This window comes from Myripristis murdjan, chromosome 12 (genome assembly GCF_902150065.1).
Source record: "Myripristis murdjan chromosome 12, fMyrMur1.1, whole genome shotgun sequence".
Classification (NCBI taxonomy): domain Eukaryota; kingdom Metazoa; phylum Chordata; class Actinopteri; order Holocentriformes; family Holocentridae; genus Myripristis; species Myripristis murdjan.
Genome location: NC_043991.1, coordinates 21793851 through 21812766, shown reverse-complemented (window position 1 = coordinate 21812766; position 18916 = coordinate 21793851). Strand labels below are relative to the sequence as shown.

Below are 18916 nucleotides of genomic sequence, written 5' to 3'. Positions count from 1 at the left end.
CTCTAAATGATGACTGTCCTGGATTTATGTCCTCCATTGTTCCGTTGTTCAATCAATATTGTACAGGCATTGGGTTTTTGGTTGGTGACTTTAATTGTGTATTGGATGGGACTTTAGATAAATCATCCCCATCCCCAAGGCTGAATTTCAAATCATCACACATTATTAGGACAGTGCATCAGGATTCTGGGTTGGTGGACATATGGAGGGAGATACATCCTGGGACCAAGGATTATAGTTTTTACTTCAACCCCCACGACTCTTAGGCTATTCCAGATTGGATTACATTTTAATAATTTCGGCAGACCTATATATTTATTTTGTGAAAACCTGTCGTATAGGTCCCGTTGTTCTCTCTGATCATGGTCCTGTGTGTCTGTATATTAATACTGACATAACAATTCCAAGATTGACCTGTGGGAGATTCAATACCTAGATTTAACACCTCATAACTGAACGCTGATGTATTCTGCCCAAATTTTAGAGAAAAGATCTCTCTATACTGGCAGGATCATCAACATTCACCAGTGTACTGTGTTACCATATGGCAGCCATCACTACACTACAAGGCCACATTAAAGCCTCCACTCCCCTGCTGAAAAAACAGAAGGCTCAGAAGAGACAAGACTTAGAAGATATGGTTAATAGTCGCCTGCAAAAGCATCATAAGGTGCTTCACTTCTTGCTAAATGGAACCTGCTAGAAAGTGCTGCAGCCAAAATTAACAGAGATCATACAGGATGTGCAAAAAAAGAAAAAAAAACAATATCCTAACTAAGTAAGCAAAAGTATTATCAGCGAGGGAATTAGCCCAGTTGCATGAGCTTAAAATCAAACGGATGGAAAGAGATATAAAAACATTTTGGATATCTGAGAGCATTATCGCCTATGATCCAGTGATGATTAATAAAACTTTAAGAATCCTTAATGAATCTCTCAAGACTTCTGACAGTACTAATGCTGACCCAAATTTCACACCCTACAATTTTTGAGGAATAAAGAGCGTGCCTCAGTGCATCCTGTATGATGACATTTCCATCTCTATTCGGTCAGTACCATACAGGAAAACACCGGACCTAGACATGGTCCCACTGAAATGTTATAGAAAAGTACAGGATAAACTATCCCTCATTTCCATACCCATTACCAATAGCCTATTTCTTTTTTTTCCTTTCTTTTCTTTTTTAAAAGATAAACTCATTATACTGCATTGGTTCCTTGTTCTAAGTAGTTTACTTAATTTCAAGATGTTGGCCAAAGCACGAGCCTGTAGACTGGAACTGATACTGCCTCAAATTATCAAACAGCACCAGACATATGGTGCTGATAATATTCAACAAATGCCAAACTTTATTCGCCATCTGAACAGGGAGAGAACAGCCATTATTGTCTCCCTTGATGCTAAAAAGGCATTTGACAAGATGGATTGTTGATTTTTACTTGCAGTACTTTAACAAGGTTGGTCTTGGCCATAATCTCATTGCATGGATCAAATTTTTATATTCAAACTTCATGGCCACAATTAATACAAATGGTTTACTCTCAGATAAATCTGAGGTGTGAAGAGGTTGTTTTCACCCCTGTTCACTTCAGTTCACTTCAGTTCATGCTGAGGTAGTGAGAACAGGCGTGAAAATTTGTGGTGTGAAATTAGGGGTACATTTATAGTATAAAAAAGAGAGGCCACGTCTTAACATTTTGTTCACTCTTAACCCCAAATGAATTGGGAGAGTTGTCCTTACCTAACCTGCAGTTATACCGCTGAGCTCCTCAGATTAAGCACATGATTAGTTGGTTATTAAATAGACAGGATTCTCTGTGGGCTTTATTGAATCATTTGTATGTTACCCCAGACTGCCTTACTGTCTTCCAATTATTCATAATTTCCATGAGATTCTGTCCTTAGCTGATAATTTTATGGTGTTTAATACTCTTTGGAGCTGGAAGGATGTAATAAAATCATTAAATATTCCAACTAGTTTATCATTGCACTTCCCTTTCAACCCTGATCATCCCCCATCACCCAGATATATTGGGCTTCAGGCTTGGATGTTGAGGGGAATTTGATTTACCAAACATGCACTTCTACAAGTTTCTTCAACTGCAGCATTTTAGTGAGTCCCAAATGAAAACAGTAAATTACAGTGGGGAATTACTATGATGAAAAAATAATTACTACTTGCAGAGCTCTCTGGTTTGTATTCACTGTTATCGTTTGGAACTGTATCTCTCCTATGACTCTCTGAGCATGAACTTTTAGTGATGATGAATGGCTCTTGGTACGTGAACTGTTTTTAAAGTCCACTTTAGTTTGCTCAGGAGCAAAACTTTAAATTTATCTCTATAGGACCTGCAGTGCCTCACCTCTGCTCATCAGCACAAAATTCACTTCAAAGCTCTGTTTCTTACTCTATGTCTGATAAAGACCCAGTAATGCATATATTTTGGAACTGCCATCAGGGAAAGTTTACTGCAGGGAAGTACACTGAATTTTACAAAAGATAAGTAATATGAACTTTGTGATGTCCTCCAAGGTTTATGTTTTAAATTCAAAGACCGATGTGGGATTCAGTTATGACACAATGTGTTTTCCAAATCTCATTAACCTTGCAAAAATGTAATTTATTTTTAATAAGACTATTTGAAATAGTAATAGAAATAGTAAATAGTAACAGTAATAGAAGCAGTGTTTCATGATAAGCCTCAAAAAGTGATACCTCACAACTGTTATTCTTTTCTTAAGAGCATGTCGTTGCCCCTTATGACAATAAAAATAGAATGATAAATATCTAGTGTGGAGTTAAAAATACAAAATAATCTGCGTCCAAAGGAATAAAAGTTATTTTTCAAGTTATGCTTTCCAGCCCACATCACAGATGTCATTGAAACATGTATCAAAACACTGTCTGTGCACATGAAATACATCTTACCTAGCGTGCCCTGGTTATCTTGGTAGACAGGCCTCAAAATCTGGAGACAGAGAAAATATCAGTGTAAATATACGTGTTGCATGGTGGGGAATATCAAAGATAAATTTAAGTAAACCAAATGACACAATCCATACTAATACAATGGCATAAGATGTACTACTATGCTGCTTTAATCGTGATAGGCTATAAAGCGTATTTCAAACAAATGGAAGTGTCTTATTTTGATTATTGCAACTATTTTAACAGTGCAGGTCAATGCACTGGTATTCAGTAATGATCCAGAGTTTTGATAATTATCATAAAATTATGTGTTCAACTTGACAGATTATTGCTGATTGCTGCAGTGTAGCATTATACATGTGATCTGTATGATGTCCAGCTTATTTTAAAAAATAGTAATAATAATAAAAATACAATATGGGCTTATTTTAGGATGGAGAAAACTACACCTTTGCAAAACTACAAATACCAATCAGTCGTGGTCAAGTAAACAGTGCTAATGCAGTCAGAGGCAAATCTAAGTGCTTTTGTCAATCCTGCTTGTGTTACACTTTCTTTCACACTGTGTTCATGACACAGTGTCTGCATGTGTGTGTGTTTTCTGCGTAGGGATCGAGTTGGCCATTATCACTATGTTCCTTCTTTTTTTTTTTTTTTTTTTTTGCATGACATTCCATTTGGTTTCTAGGACTTGGCTTGGCCAGTTTGAGTTCTGCTGTGCTCAGTAAGACACCAGTGGTTACTATCTGTCAAAACAAATTACAATCAACTGAGGGAGAAGAGACAGAGAGCTGCCACCACTTAGACTGTTGGTCAGATGAACAGGCGAGCTGGAAGTTGGAGAGGCACACAAAATCTTTATAAGTGTGCTTGTGTGCCAGCTTGTTAAGGCGGATATTTTCTGCAGCGAGGACGTCTTTGTCCATAAAACCAGAGTCATGTGTCAGTATAATATGTCACCAAGCTGACCTGTTTTCAGGGCCTTCAGCATATTCAGCTTGAAATACACACCAAATCCGCCAAAACACTGCCTCTGTTTTCATTTGAGACAGGCTTGGTGGCTGTTTGACGGGGAATCTATGTTTGTTGTGTTGCCTTAAGCTGCTAAGCTCTCTAAACCCTCTGAACGGAGGCTATTCTTACTTTCAGCACATAATCAATCATGAGTGTTGTTTTTTCTAGATAAACATCCTTCATTATTGATTGAATCTGTTTCTGGCCTCCCTGGAAATTTTTAAATTTGGCACTGCTCACTACAATATTCCCTGAAGGTAACCTGAAAAGCATACACGGGCAGCGATGCCCACACACACACACACACACACACACACACACACACACACACACACACACATACACGGTGATGAACAACACACGGGTTGACAGACACAAAGACACCAAAAAATTTCTCTCTCAGCCCTCTCAAGGTCAAATGGCCCAGATGTCTGAGTCGGAGAACATCTCCAACAAATACTGAGTGTTTTTCCTTCAACATGTCCGCTACACTGAGGTAGCTGATGGGTTAGTATTGAATGGTTAAAGTGGTGTTAGCTAAGGAATTCAGTTCAGTCTTTTTGATTCAATTGGTTTCCTTTATTGTGCTTTTATAATGAAGGCTTTTACCCCATATACATGGCGTCACTGGATCCAACCACATGTACATGCTACACAAGAAACCTGTGCGTGTTATAGTGTGCATTATGTCATTAGATCACTCTCAAAATTTATGGCTTTTACTATGTAGGTTAATTATTATATTTTCACTCTCTAAAATGTTTCTTGTACTCACTGTTTAAAAAATGTTTAAAAGTACTCATTTTGAATAGGATGATCATTTCAATTTCACATGATGTATAAATCATAAATGGCACATAGTTGGCTATATCTTTTAAGATTAATAAATGACACTTATATACATGCACTGTACTGCTAATTTAAGCTCTGTCTAGATGGAAGCAAACATAAAGCACAAATACAGCCAAAGCTTCAAACAGCACAGGGATATACTGTAATATTAATAGCTATATCTTATATTTGACTGTTTCCTATGGGTTCCTGTTGTAACAGAGCATATTCAAATGACACTCAAGTTCAGCCACTTGCATGCACTGTGTTCAAACAATGCCTCACACTGCACATAGACATAAGACAGCAGTAGCCCAAATGGCCTAGATGTTTATCCAGTCCATCTATCTATCAGCATCAGGGATGTAAGGTAAGGAGACATATCTGGGATGGGCCACCACATGCCCCTGGTGAGGATGAGGAGGATGAAGAAGGTGATGAAGATGCAGCCCACCACCAGTCTGCGGTACCTGGCTTCCAGGGTTGATAGGGGCCAGGATGATGTAGTTGTCTCCATTGGAGGCCTTCACTCTGGTGCCCTTCAGTGTGGCGGTTGGGGGGTGGTGAAGGTGCCCACGGGGTTTCCCATCCAGCTCCTCGGCCGACCCTAGCTGGGCCCCCCACCCGAGGCCCCCTACGCCCATTCCACTTCCACCCCCGGCCTCTGACCCGTTGACCAGCAGTCTGCGGCTGGCGGCGGAGCGGTGGTGGGCTGGTAGAGGAGGCACAGCTGGGGGGGTTTTGCTGCTGCTGCCAGGATCTGGTACCCGCTTTCTAGTGGGGGGTGACGGGGCATCGTAGTTTGAGGTGGAGGGCTTGTATGAGGGTCGGTGGATGAGGCCCTCGAAACTAGGCTTGGCTGAAGGGCCCGTGCGCCACACCACCACGGTGATCTCATTGGCGCTGTTTCTACAATGAGAAAGAGATGTTGCTCAACATAATCTGAATGTGTGTAAAATCTGAGCACAATCTGCAAATATATGAGTAAAAAGAAACACATGGATTATTTTTGATGCCTTGAAAATCATTTTGATATGGAGTAGAAATAGAGGGTTTTCAAAGTCCTCAGGTATTGAGCACACATATTAAAACATATGAAATACATTAAATATTCCCATATTTAAACAGAAAAAAACAGAGTTATTTTGTTTGTTTATCTCTGAGATAAGAGCTTGACATATAAGCATTACTGAGAGAAAGGTCACTGTTACAGTCCATGTGTTACCAATTTTGAAAAGACATGACATGACTCGCAGTGATTTCAGAGATTTTGCTGTAAATATGTTCCCTCTGGATGATGAGGCAAAAACGGGATTATGGCTCACTTAATGTAATTTAGATTATCCTGCTGAACTCAGCTCTCATTGGCTAGCAGCGGTTTCTGCTTTCTAAATCTGTGTCTACGGTGCAGTGAGTTGTAAAAATCAGTTACCATGGTGGCTGAGATCGATCTGAGGCTCAATCATGGTGGCTAGATTGAATTTCTAAAACCCCATTCACAACAAGATAGTTTTTGCTGGTCACTGGTCCCAACCAAGCCTAAAATTGGGTTTCTCCTTCCAATTGTCAGGATGGGCTAATCTGGTTTAAACTGGCCAAATAATCCTCTGGGGTGTAGCACTCATTACCTGATAGCATGGGCCAGGTCAATACATTTCCACTGCTCCACTGGCTGGCCATTTAGCTGCAGGAGGGTGTCCAGCTGCTGCAGCCCTGCCTGGTCTGCTGGACCGCCTGAAAGAGTACAGAGAAAGACAAAATGCAGTTCATCACATGTGTTGCAGGAGCCATTTGCACCATCCAGAGACAAGTTTCTTCTTGGAATAAGGTGCCATGTATTCTCAAACACGTAAGTCTAAGTCTTGTCATGTTGAGAAATTACTGTGAGATAACGACTCTCCCCCTCCACCAGGAATGCAGAGCCCAGGTTTCAGTGCACAACTACACTTCCCTGTCGACTGAATCAATCCAAAACTACTACTTGAATTAGGATATGAGGAATATTGATATAACGTCTAGCTCAGGAGGAAGTTTAAGCAACTGTTTTCGATTTTGCATACTTATGAGAGTGTGTCTAGTAAAAATAGGCAAATAGCCAGAGAGAGAGACAGGGAGACATAGAGAAATACTGATATGGAGGAAGCAAAATCAATGGACAGGGATGTACACCTAAAGCTGCACAATGCAAGATTTTATGCAAAAAAGGAAGCTGGTGAGGGAGGGTGTCTTGCTTCTTGCTGCCCTAGCGCCTCCGACTGGTTGGTTGAGGTGCCTGTTCAGTGGTGGGGGGATTGTGGGGGATTGTGCGAGTTTTTTCTCGCCCACCACGAGGATTAAGTCGAGAGTTTCGTCCTGTTTGTTGTAAACTTGTGGCCGTGTAAAGCCTGCAGACAGTGCAAGACTGCAAACGGTGTTATTGGGCTTTAAATAAACTTGAACTTGAACCTGCTGAACCTCTTCACTGTCAGATGAATGAATATGAGGAAGCATACAGTCTGCACCCTCCCCAGACTGACAGTAGGGGGTGGAAACAAAAAAAAAATTGCTGTGGTCTACATTAAGACTGGTATATTGATAACATGATATGAGACTAGATATCATCTGCATTTTTAAATATCATAACATTGTGAAATAACTTTTTTTTTTTTAACTTCCTGCTGAAGCTGTTCTGTTATTTGGCTCTAAATTCTTGGTCATCATATCCACAATACAAATGGCACCAACAGTTATCCAAACTATATTGCCACATTACTGATATCAAGGTAGTCAGTCAAAGTTGTTGTGATATTTGATTTTGTCCATATCACACAGCCCTTCTCTATTGGAAATGACTAAACTGAGAATGGATCTGCAGCAGGGAGGAATGTCCCATCCTCCTCACTGAGATACCTTAGATTCATGCAACAAATATGGCCACTGACAGCAAATCATTTTCAAATGGTCCAAGTTGTCTGTCGTGACAAAACCAGACTCTTTAATGAGGATTGAATCTCTTCACTCCCATCTACCCCAGCAGCCACTGAGCAGAACAAATTTAGCTCCTAGGACTGCACAGTTTACTGACTCCTTCTAAAACGATTTCCAGATATTGAAGTCCACAAAACTCTGTTACTTCTAGCTGCCGCCAGTATCTGAAGTTTCCTGGTTCAGGTTTAAAATGTTACAAGCTGACATGATGGATCAGAGACAGAAGACAGAATGAAGTAAATGCACACGGAGACAGTTAAGGCAAAGGGCAAAGGTTGGTCGAGAAAACAAAAGGGAAGACAGGTGAGCACGCACATCAAAACACAGACGTAGAAAACTTGCCTGGATCAACAGCCTGGACCCTCACAGGTGAGTCAGAGCAGATGGTGAAGCCATATCCATCCTTTCCTCGAAGGATGGTAACCTGCATAAGACACACACACACACACACACACACACAAACACAAACATTTAGTCACTGTGCGAAAGGAACATCGACCCTATTCTGCACAGCCCGAGGAATCCAAAGCAGCGTTTGGGTAAATCAATCAGCTTCCTACAGGATGATTAGTAGATTTATATTCTGTTTCCACTTTCCATTAAAATCCTCTTGACAGCAGTTCCTTAGTGAGCCAAATTAGCTGAGTGACTGAGAAAAAGATAACATATGAAATTCTCTGTTCGATAGCTGATGCTGATTGTTCTGACACTCAGTCTGCCCAAAGCAGATTGCCTGCTGATTTACATCTGTACTTTGCCTACTTCTAGGTATCTTTCAAAGTTACAGTAATATCTAAAAAATACCCACACAAATTACTTTGAGAGAACCCACATATGCACAGTCACATTTTCTTTGTAGAGAACATTTTTATCCTGGAGACAGATAATCATCCTTATCATGGAGCAATGGGAGTGATGTGTGTGTCCGTGTGTGCCAAGATTAGCAGCTGCTTCCCTAAGTATAGCTGACACAGCCGTGAAGAGTACATGCATACTATTTTAGACTTTCTTTATCCAATCAGTCCCCTTGAGATGAAGAATCTCTTTTACAAGACAAGGCTGGCCAAAACAGAAGCAGCATATTTAGTTACAGACAGTACATCAATAAAAGTCATATTTCATAATTAGCGATGAATCATCTGTTAAGAAGTAAGAAGAGAGACAGCAAAAGACTAAGCAATACTTAGGGAGAAGACATTTCATAATCCTTAAACAATGATGTTGATGAAAATTGAGCAGATCCCTGTTCCACAGTCATAACATCTGATTAAAATGCACTAAGAATAACTAGTTCCTTCATTTAAATTCTTTCTGCAAGCTATTCCACGCAGGAGGGCAGACATCATGAAGTCTTTCTTTGCTATCTCTGTACAAGTTTTAGGTAGCAGTAGGGTACCAATCCCTGTATTCCTCATGAAAATGATAATGATGAGGATGAGGATGGACAGAGATAGCCAGCCATCACTGGAATACACAGATCAATGAACACTCTAAGCCCAACAGTTTGTGACAAATCTTAAAACACTATGACTGAGATATGATAAATATCCAACATGAAGACAGCGATGTATTGATGTACTGAGATGGGTAAACAACAGATTTCCATAATCAACTGAAGAAAAGATGTCAAGCAACCACTGTTTTTTTTCTGAACTCAAAAGAAAATATACAAATCTTCTTCAAAGTCTTCAAAAAAGCAAATTTTAACCTCAAGTATTATGTTACACTAAGTTATGTTCTGTTTGACCTAACAGTATTATGTGTGGCTGTGTGGCTTAATGCAGAGACATCACTCAAAGTACCCAGTTATTATAATAATATATGATGTATCTATTTTATTTGGAGAAAGTGCATGCCATTCATCCTAAACCCTACTCAAACAAAGCAACCGAGTCAAAAATTATGCCCGAGCCTAAGTTATACCATTAGGTTTGTGCATAAAGGTCAAACACACACACATATACACACACACACACATACATTTGTGTCATGCGTACACCGCTAAAGACAATGCTGATGTCTCTTTTCCCCCTGTCTCCCTGTCCCTCTTGTTCTGTTTGACCTAACATAGTTAAACAAGCAGTATCTGTGCCCAGAGCCTGTGCCAAAGTCAACAGAGCTCCATCCAAAACATCTCAGTTTCCATCTCATCTGCTGACATCCATGGAGCCTGTAAAAGTCCCCTAACCCCACCCGCCCATCTCTCTCTCTCTCTCTCTCTCTCTCTCTATCACTCTCTCCCTTTCGCCTATCTATCTGTCGCACTGTCCCTGTAACTGCAGAAAAGAAATGTCCAAGTGAGTGCCATGACACTTTTTATCTGTTTGCTTCTTTTGCCAAATTCCAATGGCATGTTGCATCATTCTCTTCATTTAGGATACCTAATGCTGTCCAAATCCAGCCGAGTAAAACTATATGCTGCTAAATTACAAAGTCTGCCCATGAGCAAGCAGCAGCAAGCTGGAGAAAGTTGGTGATTATTCAGAGGCCCGAAGCTGGTGATGACCCCAAAATGTCTGCAGCAATTGCAGTTTCTCATAGTCCAGTGATCTTATGTTCCCAGTGTCACATTGTTAGGGGCCACACTTCCTCCACTGCCTCTCTTCTGTAACCCCTCACCAGCAGAACTGCTCTCTATTTGAGCCCACCTCAAGACCAACTCCACTTAGCTGGCATGTTACTGAGGAGGACAGTTGCAGCAGGAATTTGACTTGGCATCTGCTTCTATACACATCTGTGGTATATGTGAGTGTGTGTGTGTGTGTGTGTGTGTGTGTGTGTGTGTGTGTGTGTGAGAACATTAAAGGCAGAAAACGACAGTCTTTTGAATGTTATTTAGCCTCTTCATCAGATAAAGTGACTGTTGTATTCTCATTACAGCTCTTGTTGATGAGACCATTATGGTCACAGTGCACACACACACACACACACACACACACACACACACACACACACACACATAGAGTACCAGTGTATAATTACAAGTGACATATGACACTGCAACAATTATGATAAGGAAGTTGACCTTCTCCCACTGTGGATGAGACACCCGCCAAATCAAACACAACTGTGAGCGCGCACACACACACACACACACACACACACACACACACACACACACACGGGTGCACATACATCTCCGCATCCAACTTGTTCATAGCAGTAAATACAAAGTACAGGCCATGGTAACTTATCCAAAAATTGCTGTGTGTCGATGTGTGCGTGTATGTGTGCATTTGGCTATGAAAGAGGGACAAAGTCAGAGAAAAAATAGAGAAATAAACAGAAAGAAACCCTGAGATGGAGAGAGGGAAAAAGAAACAAAGAGACAAGAGATGAGAGATTAAATGGTGGCACAGGAACTCACTGGACAAGTGACTGAGGCAGAGCAGATGAGAGAGACAAATGGCAGAACAGATGGGGAAAAAAATACTCCAATGAAATTAAGTAAAGCAAACAACAAACATGAACATAAAACATTTAAAGAATTAGATTTAAAATTTTAATATGAGCAGCAACAGAAGGGTTTGTGACTGAAAATTAACAACTGAAAGACAGTGAAAGAGATGTGGATTTCTGGGGGGAAGTACGCAGGATAAAGTCTATTGTAGGCTCACACCCTATATGTGTGTGTGTGTGTGTGTGTGTGTGTGTGTGTGTGTAAGAGAATGGATGAGGTGTTAATGAGATATGTTCCTCTGAGTGTAGGGCCAGACAACTACAAAACACACCCATAAATACACTGGAAACACACTGGAAGTTCCTTTGAAACTACCACACCTAAGACGAATATATCCTGGGAATCATGTAATTATTAAATCTGTGTCAACATTTTCAGATGCATTAATCAAATAAGTGATTAATGATTATGCTTGAATGGGTATGCGTCAAAATTTTGCCATATATTCCAAACGGCAACTACGTGGATTGGTTGGTGAGTCAACACTTGCTTGTTTTATGGCAGTCAACTGGTTTTTGAATGAAAAATTCAACTAACGTGATGTAATAAATGGTAAAATACAATCATAAGCTTTTCTGGTAAATTCAGATGTACCCAATGGAGGGAAACCCTATGCCTGGTGTATGTGTGTGCATGCATGTGTAACAGATCTTTCCCTTTGTGCATTTCTGCTCCAGTGCTCCAGGATGCATTCAGACATGACTGCGATCGCATGCAGCCAGGGGCATGATTTCTTCCAATATCTGATTATTATGGTGAATCTCTTGTCTGCGTGCCCATGCTCCAGCAGTGGTATCACATTAAAGGCAGACAGGTGCACACAAACCCTATTTCCATGTAATTGCATGTGTAGCATACTGTATGTGCATACCTCACATGTGTAAGTACAGTATATGGGTATGCACGCAGACATGCTGTGCACATGCTGCACAATGAAGCCCTCAAAACACATACACACACAAACACACACAAACACACACACACACACACACACACACACACACACACACACACACAGTCTTCTCTCAACCAACCACTCATTTTCCTCTTCCTCAGTAAGACAATGTTATCTGGGTCAGTATGTTCAGTGTCTGCGGCGGCACACAAACCCACACACACATGATTCAAGTGTCACACTGTATCGTTGTCAAGTGGGCCCAGTCTTCCTGATATTCACAATCTGCAATCGTATTCTCCAATGTTTTGTTTGCCTCTAAAAAAATTCTCATTACTACTATACTCTATTCTTGTCCCATCTATTCACTCCTGTTCTAATTTATTCTATCTGATGTTCCACTGATAATTCATGCACCATTTGGGTTTAAACTTTTAACTGTGACTTATAGTGGACTCCAAGAACAACATGGGTGCCTAAGGATTGTTGGATTTGGTCATATTTTGCAGATATTTGTCTCTCGCGCACTCCCTTTTCCTCCATCAGATCCATCTCTCACGATGTGAGGGATGAATAATGCAGCTGGCAGAGGCCTGGTTCTTTCCTCTCAAGACACAGGGAACATGCTCTTGCACTCACATCCATTGGTCATTTAAATTCATTTACAGCCAATTATTTATTTCTCCATGCACTGGGCATGATATTGAAATTTCACGAGCGTGTAGTGTGAATGCATAGATATAGACACTTACATGCACAGAGATATGCATACACACAAATACACACACATTCTTTCCATCTTGGTCACTTTCCAATTCAGTGCCGCGACTGTCAGCACTTTCTCCAGTTTGAAAACCGACTAAATTTTTACAGCTTCCGAAATAATGGAATTCTTTGTCACAACTGCATGACCCTTCCTCTTCATCTCTCCTATCAAAATACTCCTCAGAGATTCAAAATGTCAAACTTGTCATTCATTCTGTCACTCACAGTTACAGGTTGCTACACCTGATTCAGCACCCTGTTTCCTCCCTCCTCCCTTCCACCTCTTTCTTGATATCACACACAGACCTGAGGCAGTCTGCATCCAATGCAGAGGCGACACAGCCCATGGATGGTGTGCATCACACCTCCACCTCCTCCTCCGCCGCCTCCTCCTCCAGCATCCAATTCTGTAGCCAGCACACACACACTCCGACGCTGACCTTCAGTTTGGCTGGCCCCTCTGCAACCTGAGTATCTCCACAGCCTCTTTGGCACGGCTGAGTGTGTGCTCCTGGGGCTGTGCTCCAAGGGCTGTGTGGACTTTAGGGTGTTATGGATCATCTCAATGAGAAATGATGACAGCTGGCTAAACAGCGGCCGGCTGCGCGGTCCAAAATATGTTGTTTTACGGTGACAGTCCACTTGAGGTTATGACAGTTTTATATCTCACCTGAAGTGCTTCAACTTCAAAAGAAAAACCTGCCACATGCGATGGAATAATCCCGGTGGTGGTGTTTCATCACATCAACATCAACCTTTACCTCTTTCAGAAGAGCCTAGATTCAGTTTTCTGGGTAACAGTCTGTTGATGTCTCTTGCGATCTCCCCCTGTATGCAATACGGATGTCAGTCCACCACTGACCTCCAGCTGCACTCTCATCCACTAAGGATCCTTGTTAGTGAAGCCAATCATCAATGCTCACTCCTGTGTGCTGGTTCATATGAGTCGGTGATTAAATAACATCCACAGCTTGAGGCGTTCCACTGAAAACTTCTGTGAGAAATTCCCCTTTTCCTTTCTTTGCTCTCTTCTTCTCCTTCTGGCATTTGATTTATCCCACAAGTAACTGCCCAGTGATTTTTTTATTCTGTGGACAGAGGAGCAGCAGTAGCAGTGGCTCTGAGATCAGCTGTGTGAGAGTGTGGCGGCGTCATGCAGGCGAGACTGACGCTGGCTCGGCCTGCTCAGGCCACAGTGTCGCTGCTGGCAGGGGCGCTCATGGGAACTGCTAAACAGCAGAAGAATAGGAGGAAGTGCCTCCCACAGCCACCCCCTCTACACACACATATACACATACACACAAATACGAATGCACACATGCACTTACGCATACCAAGCCAGCCCATAGCCAGGATAGCTTTGTGTGTCTGCCCTCGATAAGGCCACTTTGCTTCCTGAGTCTACACTATGAGGCTGAGAGAGGTGCTATAGCCCTCAGTCTTTTGCAAATGTACATGATAGTGTGACAAGAGTAGGTGTAAGGAGGTAGTAAAAGTGAGAAACATAGGAATACATGGGAGAGAGGCAGGGTTTTGGAATACGACTTGGTGCATACTTTACAGTTTGCACACCTAAAAGTGGGCAGAGGTGTGGTGTTAAATTTTAGACTGTATTTAATTTTAATTTGCTGTACAAGTGCTTTCGCATGAGTTTTGGACGTAACAAAAGTAAAAGGGAGAAACATCTGAATACATGGGAGAGAAGCAGGGATTTGGAATATGAGCTGGTGCATACTTTACTGTTTGCACACCTAAAAGTGGCCAGAGGCGTGGCTTTAAATTTTCAACTGCATTTAATGTTTATATAACGTAGAAATGCTTTCGCATGAGTTTTGGACCTAACAACTTTTAATGGGTGTATGTGCCAACAAAAGAGAATGATTGCAACATTTTGCTGCCACATGCTAAACTTCTCTCTCTCTCTCTCTTTCTCCCTCCCTCTCTCACACACACACACACACACACACACACACAAAATCACACACACACACAGACATACCTCAGTCAGACTTCACACCTCATCAGCCTCTTTCCAGCCTAGCTCCCATACTCCCCAATCTCTGTCCAGACATTATGCTTGTTTGTTATGTTTTCAACTTCCATATTTCCTCTGCTTTTCCTCTCGGCCGACCCCCCTCCCGCTCCCCCCGAACTCCCATATTCCACGGGACGGAAACTCACAGGTCTGTGAACTTCAACAACCTCCCGTCCACTTACGTTATCCAAACAACCCCTTTATTTTTGTTTTCAATATCTCTATGCCTGGGAAAGAGGTGGTAATCTACAAAAAAAATCACGGCAAACACCTCAGCAGCAGTGCAGGAAAAAGCCTATTAAAATCAGGCTAGAAAAGTGGCCAATCTAACCCCTAGCAACCCCATTAATTCCCAGCGTGACTCTTTTCCCATTTATTCCTTGGATGTCTGGCTCATGGAATGTAATATGGGCAGAGAAGAGGTGGAGAAAGAGAGGGGTGAAAGAGGAACTATATTGCACTAGTCCCTACAATGCTAACAGTGTGGCAGAAAAGGCCGTTGTCTTAACATCCCTTCATGCCACTAGTAATGGCAGCTTTTCCCTGTTCGCCTTTTCAAAAGGGGGAAGGTTACCCGTCAAGCACACAAAAACACATGAGAGGCCTTTCTCTCTCTTTCTTACTGCTCTGTTCACCTCTAAATAGGCAGAAGGACGGATTAGGAGAGGAGAAAAGCAGAGAAAAAGCATGTCTTGGGGAGAGGAGTGAAAGGGGAGTTTGAAAAGCTTGTCTAGAAGCCAGACAAGGCCAATCTGGTCTTTAGGAGTGTGGGATCACTCTACTCTGAAAAACTCCTCCCTCATCCAGCCCCCCCACCCCACCCACTTTCTCTCTCTCTCTCTCTCTCTCTCTCTCTCTCTCTCTCTCTCTCTCCCTCCCTCTCTCTCTCTCTCTGTCTCTTTCTCTCTTTCTTTTTGACCTGAATAAACACAATTATCAAAGAAGGAAGCATCTTCCAAGCCAGTGAACACACAGGATGGGGCTAAGGCCAAGTGTAGGGCCACAGCTCAGGTTGTACCAAAAAACAAAATTATGGACGTTTGGCACATGGAGTCATGTTTATGGAATAGGGAGTGTTTTAGACAAGGCAAAGCGCAGGGATTTAGCTAACACAATTACTAAGCAGAGACAATGGCTGACAGTGGCTAATGGGTTGTGTAAAGGCTTGGCCCGAATATACAATTACATGACAAAACTGACACGTTTCAATGTAATTTGTGATCCACGTCTAATCAAACAATTGCTGCATTGTCACATAGCAGCGAGGCAGATGCCAAGTGACCAATGTCTCGAAGCAGGATGAAAGTGAACGTCCTCAAATGTTGGCATGACATCCTGGCAGAGACAAACATTGTACTATGTCTCCGCTATATGCTTCAATTGTAAGGCTTTGGTTCGGGTTAGGGCTCAGGCTTCTTTCAAATTAAAAGAAGGTCCAGTGTAGAAAAGCACAGCAACTACTATTGAATAGACAAAGCTGTAGAGTTGTATAGAGTATCCACAAAGAGCTATGTTCTGGATGTAAAACTAACCCTTTTTCTTTCTGAAAGACTAACCAGTAAATCTAACCTCTGTGCCCTCCCCGCAGCCCACCTCACCCTCCTTTTCCCATCTTTCCCATCTGACAAAAGTGTCAGACTCATTTTCACACAGAGAGTTTGGGAGCTAATGCTGGCTGACAAGCACAGTGATGCAAAGGAAAGTTGTCAGGACCAGAATCACTGCTAATATTCATGAGCTCTCTCCTCGCCGCCAATGAGATGAGCAGATGACGGCATGTTTTCTTTGTCTGTTAACATAATCGGTAGATGCTGACAAGGCATTGGAGGAGATGAGCTCCTGCTACGTGCCATGTAAAATCTTTGCTCTCTCTCTTTATTTAATCAGTGTTATGAACTGCCAAATCCAAATGATAAACATTTTCTTGTTCTTATATCAAAAGTTACACGTCACAAGATATTTTTCAAGCAGTGCAACATGCCACTCGCTTTATTTTTACATTAACCCCATCCGACATGTAAAGTGAGAAGAAATTGAATCCATAAAGCAAATGGTCACAGTCTCTGCATGGAGTGTGTGGGCTGGCTTTGATCGTGAAATGACCAGATTTATTGGGATCACTTGCATTAGTTTGAAAAGGCACAGAGAAAATTTCAGGTTTTCCCCAATATTCATTCTGCAGCAGCGCACCACCACTGCAATATTATGAGTGCCACTGCTAGAATTTCACACAGTCACTAATAACAGTAGAATGATTTTCTTCTGTGTTTTGTTGTTATTTTACGGTGGCGCTAGTTTCTCCCCTCTCCTTGGGGAGCAGAGGAGAGACAGGTGAAGTGAACACAACATTACTCGAGTTGACGACAACTTGTTACGTTACTGTAAATGCAGTAAAAACTCTCCAACAAGAGTAATTTATTAAGGTAAAACCAAATATGGTCAAACACCGAACCCAAATGCCAACGGCTAAAATATAAAATATTCAGGCCAAACTATCAGCTTTTTTTCTGGTCTCTCTGGACAAAAGAACAGCAGGGAACTGATCGACAAGAAGGACGAGATCACACAATGTTCTGCGAAAAAAACAGCAAGCTGCACTCTCTCCCACACACACACACATTTCCAATTCCCCCCCTTGGCCCTACCACTTCACCCTGCCCTTCTGTTTTGCTCGCTCCTATGTACAGCACTGTGTGTCGTTTTGTTTGGGCATCGAGGGGTAATGTTAGTGGTCATCCAGCCCTCCAACTGTCTCTCCAAACAGAGCATTTCCAGATGCAGACTACAAACGAAGGGTCAGAAATAATGTGGAAGCAGTACCGGGATAGAGATCCATAAATATAGTATATATTCACAAATTACCGTGCAAAACTTGAAAATCTGTCGGGATATCTTAGTTTAACACAGACGCGATGAAATGTGCAATTGTTTCTTTATGACAAGCATTTCACAAAAATCACTATACACAATGTCAATAGAAAGTCAGTTAAACCGTGATTTGTGCATGACGGTCAAGCATTTTGACTTATTTCCATGTCGCGTGAACGAGATTTAAAATTTTAAATCCAGCAGTGAATTTTGTGCATGCCCTCCTCCTCTGATTTCAATGCAGGGCGGTATGACTTGCTATGGTTACAGGAACACTGTCTCATCCTTCATTGTGCTTAATACAGTAGTTTAAAGAAGCACAGTTGAAAAATACCCAAGTAAATAACATCTCAGACTGAAGTAGATCTGCACCAATTGCTAGGTGCGTCTGCCTTTTCTTGACAACAGTAGCCTGATAATGAAGAATTTTGGTGCTGTTATATCTGATTTGTCTTTACCCACTGATCATTTCCCCTCCACTGTAACAATAATTAACATAGGGCTTCTGTATGGCTTATGGCTCCTGAACACGTACAAAGTGGGGTCCCTTTTAGCACATGGATTGGGTGCTTTGTGAAAATCTTTTGTGTTTTTATGAGACATTTGTTTTTCTACGTCCTTGTGCATATCAGACACAATCTTCACTAACATCTGAAGTCAAAACCTTCAACCAGTCGAATGCGAATGCGAATCGATGAAATTATTAACTTGTATGCAAAACAGTTTGAGTTATAGAAGGTAAAAAATGGGCAGTTAATGACATCCCAGAGGGTTCAGTGCTCTACGGAGGCGCTACCCACGGGGTGACTGAGGCAGAGAGAGGGAGGGAGAAGGGAAAGAAAGGGAGGAGGAGGAGGCCGCGACAAAGGAAAGATGCAGTGGTCTGGAAGGGAACAAGGAGGAAGCAACAGAAAACTAGTAAGAAAAGAAAAAAGAAAAGAAAAAAATCTAAAAAGGTTTTCCTTTCTCCCCTAATTTAGTCAGAATGTGCTTTCACCCTCCCTTTACTCTCTCTCTCGGGACAATCCCACTGAAACCACACAATCAGCTGTTACCTGATTCACCCTGAGATAAAGCGGACAGAGAGAAAACAAGAGCGAGAGAGGAAAAGAGACACGGGGAAGGAGCGGGAGGGGAAAGGAAGGCGAGAC

General features: G+C 41.8%; 1 protein-coding gene across 4 annotated transcripts in view; it reads right to left on the bottom strand.

The window, feature by feature from the left end:
• rgs3a (regulator of G protein signaling 3a) overlaps nt 1–18916 on the bottom strand; it is a 188123-nt gene that overhangs the window by 119304 nt on the left and 49903 nt on the right. For 3 of the 4 annotated variants that reach the window (XM_030065316.1, XM_030065317.1, XM_030065318.1), the window contains 4 exons: nt 8085–8166; nt 6404–6509; nt 5246–5684; nt 2931–2970 (listed from right to left, as the gene is read on the bottom strand). In XM_030065316.1, coding sequence (XP_029921176.1) covers nt 2931–2970; nt 5246–5684; nt 6404–6509; nt 8085–8166 — 667 coding nt within the window. Of the gene's footprint in view, nt 1–2930; nt 2971–5245; nt 5685–6403; nt 6510–8084; nt 8167–13168; nt 13599–18916 lie in introns of those variants that run through there. The other variant, XM_030065323.1, reaches the window with a different exon arrangement.